The 5,807-nt window shown below is 40.2% G+C and overlaps 1 protein-coding gene across 2 annotated transcripts in view; it reads right to left on the bottom strand.

The window, feature by feature from the left end:
* lto1 (LTO1 maturation factor of ABCE1) overlaps positions 1-3,777 on the bottom strand; it is an 8,313-nt gene extending 4,536 nt beyond the window's left edge. The window contains exons 1-4 of one of the 2 annotated variants that reach the window (XM_020613730.1): positions 3,546-3,777; positions 3,246-3,351; positions 1,046-1,116; positions 652-769 (exon numbers count right to left, since the gene is read on the bottom strand). In XM_020613730.1, the coding sequence (XP_020469386.1) occupies positions 652-769; positions 1,046-1,116; positions 3,246-3,351; positions 3,546-3,604 (354 nt within the window). In that variant the 5' untranslated portion in view covers positions 3,605-3,777. The remainder of the gene's footprint in view (positions 1-651; positions 770-1,045; positions 1,117-3,245; positions 3,352-3,545) is intronic. The other variant, XM_020613731.1, reaches the window with a different exon arrangement.
* Positions 3,778-5,807: the final 2,030 nt, after the last annotated feature.

The raw sequence follows: 5,807 nt of genomic DNA, 5'->3' as shown, positions 1-5,807 counted from the left end.
GTCTTTAGCTGCAGAATCCCAGGCATCCTCAGAGAGTGGTAGTATGGTGGATTTATTCCAGTTTATTGTGTAGTTTGAGATCTTAGAAAATGTGTTAATAATATGTAAAGTTTCCTTTAAACACGCCTCGCATAAACAAGCATCGCATAATTATGAAGTGGAAGGTAAATGATATGTGGTGTTCAAGATTTTTTACAAGTAAAAATCTGAAAAGCGTGGCATCTATCACATAAAATACTTTTAAGTTTGTGGTTGTAACATGACAAAATGTGGAAAAATTCAAGGGGTACTTTTGCAAGGCACTGTAACTATTTAAAATTAAATTTGCAACACTAAGTGCGAAAAATGTGAAGGGTTCTAAATACTACCTGAAGCGACTGTACTGGTCTGAAATCTGTTAATACTTCCTATTAAAACCTTGACCAGAACAGGAGACTGGAAATTACTTATCAAATGAAAATCATAAACATACAAACCTGTTACATAATATACAGTCAGGACATAGTTACATTTATGTGAACACTGTTCACGCCACTCAGTTTTGTCTTAGGAAACAAAAGAGGTGTTTTAATAAAATGGCTCTGACAGCTGATGTAGCTGGAGAGCAGCAGACTACAGTAAACAGCTGCCGTTACCCATTCAGTCGAGTACCTGTCTGAACTTGGCCCGAATCTTCTCCATGTCCTCCTGTAGCCTTGCAGACTGCGGGTCATCATGAACAGAGTTCTGTATCAAATCCAGGAGAGTCTCCAGAGCTTTGGTCCGCTTTCTGACAGCACACACACACACACACACACACACACACATACACAGATGCAAACTGATGAAACAGGACATTCACTGTGGCTCCAATCACATCCATGATCAGTAACATTCGCTGAACACAACAGCTGTCATAATAACTAATAATATAACAAAAGTCTGGTCACTTCAATGTTTAAACCAAAGCAGAAGAAACTCTACAGATGTACAATCAACCAATAAATAATCACTATTATAATCCTCCAACAAAGTGCTGAAGTGACAATTCAAGGGAAAACTATACCTTGCTTTGACATCTGTGTTATGTTGGAGGAGACATTTCCATGTGACAGCAAACCCATAATAGAAGGAAACCTGTGAGGTAGAGGGCAACAGGAAACAAAGCTGAGCGGCTGAAAGAAACACAACTCAACTCATTCACAAAAAAAAAAAAACCTGTCCAACTGACCATGCATTTAAATGTATGTTCAACATGTAAGAGGTGTGATGGGGAGCACTGCTAATTATCCATACAGATGGTCACTACTGTTAATCATCTCAGTTATACTCTGTGAAGTTTGTAGTGAACACGACTGAAAGCACATAGGAAACGAGCACATCTGGATGCAGCCCCAGTTTGTGGCCCTCATTTCACACATTCAGATGCAGAGGTGACCAGTGGTCTTGTTCATTAACTCACAAGGTTTGTAAAACCAAGTTCATTTAAAAACACTTACTCTTGTTCCTACGATATTTTAAAATCCCTGGATGCTTGTCCAAGTCTATCCATCTGGACAAAAAATATTTGGTCCACTACACAATTTAAAAGTTGTGACTCAGTTTCTTATCTAGGTGGACACATCTTGCGAGCTATCATAACAAAAATGACCTCCTGATTTTTTCACCCATTGCCTGTTTGAGTAACTTTTAAAGACACCAACGGTTGCCGTCTGTCTTATTTCACCTGCCATACCTTATGTGGAGAGTAGCCCCCCACTGGCCTATTAATATGTGCAGTATTGCAGCACTTAAATCAAATATCAGTACTTTTCCAGTGCAAAATAAATGTCTTTCTCTCCCCACCCACAGTAAGTTTTTCCCCTTCACTTTATGTTGCCATTTCAATCTGCTTTTAAAGTTTATCACAGTACGGAATCCGCTCTTCTCAGAGTATTAATGACCTACTTCTGGTTGCAGTTTCTGACCACCCTACTGCTGTTTGTGTGGCTTTTGATACAGCTGAACATAAAATTCTAATTTCTCGTCTTGAACACTCTATACCACTAAAATGGTTCACCTCATCTTTCTGATAGAAGCTTTACAGTTGATCTTGGGAACTTTGTTTCCTCTATTTCCCCTTTGTCCTCGGGGTTCTGTTCTTGGCCTGATCCTATTTCTGCTCTATATTTATCCCTTAGAGTCTCTTATTAGGAAACATGGTGTCTCTTTTCATGGTTTTGTTGATGATACTCAGCTGTATTTCCCTTGGACGCTCCAGAGAAACAGTTGTGTAAAGCTGCTGACTGATTGCTTGACAGACATGAGAGGCTGGATGGCATCTAACTTTTTACAGTGAAATGAAAATACTGAACTTATACTTTTTGGTCCTAGTGTTCCACAAAAAGCAGTTTCCTTGATTCTAGGACCCTTAAGATCTTTTGTGAAACCCACTGTTAAAAATCTGGGTGTCATTATGGACAGGTGCCTTCAAACTAGATTAATGCCGTTGTCAGTGCGAGTTTCTTCCAAATTTGACTTCTCTCTAAGGTAAAACATTTCTTTCCAAAAAGTGACCTGGAAAGGGCTAGTCATACTTTAGTGTCCAGTCAGTTAGATTACTGCAATGCAATCTATATCCATATTTCCAATTCTTCTTTAAACAATCTTCAGCTTGTCCAAAATGCGGCAGCACGAAGCACATCAGTCCTATTTTGGCTTCCCTTCACTGGCTACATGATTCTTTTACAATACAGTTTAAAATTTAACTGGAATCTGTTAAAGCATTAAATGGTCTAGCCCCCTTGAACCTTTCTGATCCTCTGAGCTTTTGATCGCCAGCAAGACCTCTTAGCTCTGCTGACCAGGCGTTCCTGGTGGTCCCAAAGATGCAGAGAACATTTAGAGGTGGCCGTGCACTTTTGCAGTTTCTGCTTCAAAACTATGGAACAAACTGTCCCTTCATATTCGACAGGCCCCATCTGTAGCTGTTTTTTATTTAGGATCTTTTCCTCCCATCTTAGGATAGTTGTCCTCCTTGTATAATAACTGGTGCTGTCTTTTATGTACATGTGCTTCGGTACAATTGTATTTGTGTTGCGTTACAGTGAGAAAACATGTACGTGTACACCTGTACCTGTGCACATGTTAATAAAGAACTTGACCTGAGGCTAGCTAGTTTGGTGTGGCCGAAGTCTGATAACAGCATGGCAGATAAATGAGGAACAGACGGATGAAACTCCAGGTGCAGCCTTCCAGGGTCACATTCCCAGAATGACCTGGCTCACCTCCGCGGCCAGCTTGGCCCCGTGACGGGCTCCATGTCTGCGGCCATCCTCCAGCCCTCGGCGTGTCCCTTTCTCAAATCCCTGCTCATAGCCCTCCCCTCGGAACCTGAAAACAAACACACTAGCTACAGTCAGTGTTTATAGCTAGAGACCGTTTATCTTATACCCTACAGCCTCGACACAATTTTCAGCGAAACAGCTGTTGCTTTATAATTCGGTTGTATGCCGAGCTGACAGACTAATCTCAGGAACACTAACCACGTCCTAGTAAATTAGACATTCAGCTGCCAAAAAAGTCACCTTTCGTCCGCCAAAAGAATAGTGCCAAACAGATCGTCATCTCCAGACCCATCGCCCATGTCCACTTACGGTCTATGCTTAACTTAAAAGCTTATTTAAAAATATTTTCACAGTCCTGTAGCCCACTTGTTTCCATCAACACGGGGACAGATGAAAACAGAACACTTCCCACCGCGGATACTGTTGGATCTCCAACAGTATCCGCTTCCTCCGCCACCTGAGCAGTGCTGCCCTCTGGAGGCCCGGAGGGCATTGTGCTAGTTCTTGTTCTAATAAATCCCGACATTAGTTGGCTGTTTATTTTATGTGCCGACTCACCGCCAGGCCAGGGAAGAGGAGCTACTGAAAAACTGCCCTTCTAATAAGATGGGAATTCTTTTCAGAAGAAACTAAAAACCTCAAAACAGAAAAAAGCCCCAAATCTGTTAACTAACCAGTAGTGGAAAGTAACGAAACAAATTTAGTCAAGTACTGTACTTAAATGCCATTTTGAAGCATCTGTACTTGAGTATTTTCATTTCTGTTAGTTCATACTTTAACTTCACTACATTTTAGAAGCAAAAATTGTACTTTTTACTTCACTATGTGTATTTTATAAGTTTAGATACTAGTTACTTTTCATAACCAAATTAATGCAAAAAAATTCAGTATAATTAAAAGAACTCATTGATCTATGGTGGAAAATTCACAAGCTACCCAGCAAGCTACCTCCTGAGCCACACCCCTATACATACAAAACTGTGGAAAAAAACATGTCCTACATTGCAGTAGGGGTTTGTTAAAAACTTATCATTCACACTGTGTCCTTCTTAATCCAGAATACGACTTGTTTCTGATGGGAGAGTTTACTTTATCTGTGTGTTCTTCTTGGCTGCTACAGGTCAAGGCCAGTTCTCATAGTCGGTGTGGACTGAATGGATCAAACACTTCAGTAGTTTATGTGCTGCTCATGTCTCACTTTTAGTGGGAGTTCCCAATCTCAGAATGCAGTCTGCACTGCCTTCTTGTTGTTGTTGATCCTTTAACTGAGCTGCACTGCCTGGCACTTGTTGTCCACTTTGAAAAGAACAGCGCTTCACCAGAAATGCATACAATCAGTGTGGAAAGTTTTCAGACCCTTTCCAGTTTTTCTCATTTTGTTATGTTTCAGACTCATAATTAATGGTTTCAATTCATTTTTTTCTCATCGGTCTACACAAAATACTCCACATTGATAAAATGAAAAAAGGTTTTTGAAGTATTTTGTAATTAAAAATACAAGACTAAAACATCCCATAAGTATTCAGACCCGTCACTTAGCACTTGGTTAAAGCACCTTTGGTTGCAATGACAGCCTCAAGTCTTCGTGAGAATAAAGCTACAAGCCTGGCACCAGTCTTTCCAGGAAGCACAAGGTTTGTGTATATTAATCCAGAAGCCTAATATATTCTGTTTACAAAGAGTATCAGCCAATCTTCGCATTTGATCAGCAAAGGAATCTTTGAAATATTTTGGGAAATAATGAATAATTTTTTAGCTTTGTTAATTATTTTTCTGAACGAAGAAATCAACTAATAATATTTAAGATCTACAAATTAGCCAAGGTATCACAAGACCTGGGAATTTCTTGTAATTCTTACAGCTTCTATACTTGTAAGGCAAGACAAGTATATATATATAGCCTATACGACATTTTCATACATAAGGGCAATTTAAAATCAGATTGGGAAAGAAACTCAGAGCATCATGGGGCCCCCCAGCAGCCTAGGCCTATAGCAGCATAACTAAGGGAAGGCTCAGGGTCACCTGATCCAGCCCTAACTATAAGCTTTATCAAAAAGAAACGTCTTAAGTCTAATCTTAAAGGTAGAGAGGGTGTCCGCCTCCCGAACTGAGACTGGGAGTTGGTTCCATAGGAGAGGAGCTTGATAGCTAAAGGCTCTGCCTCCCATTCTACTTCTGTGGACTCTAGGAACCACAAGTAAACCTGCACTCTGAGAGCGAAGTGCTCTGTTAGGATGATAAGGCTCTACGAGGTCTTTTAAAATATGATGGAGCTTTGTCTGTGCAAAAGATTCATCATTAACATGAACAAATTGGAATCTTTCTGATGAATAGGATTTGAACCAACTTAGCGCAGTTCCTTTAATCCTGTTCAAGTCTCTGCAGTAAGATGCTGTGATCAGTGGTGTCAAAAGCAGCACTGAGATCTAAGAGGACAAGTATGGAGACAAGTCCTTTATCTGAGGCTAGGAGAAGATCATTGGTGACTTTCACCAATGC

This window comes from Monopterus albus, unplaced genomic scaffold (genome assembly GCF_001952655.1).
Source record: "Monopterus albus unplaced genomic scaffold, M_albus_1.0 scaffold137.1, whole genome shotgun sequence".
In the NCBI taxonomy this organism is placed as follows: domain Eukaryota; kingdom Metazoa; phylum Chordata; class Actinopteri; order Synbranchiformes; family Synbranchidae; genus Monopterus; species Monopterus albus.
Note: the sequence above shows the minus strand (reverse complement) of the source record. Positions and strands in the feature narration are given on the sequence as shown.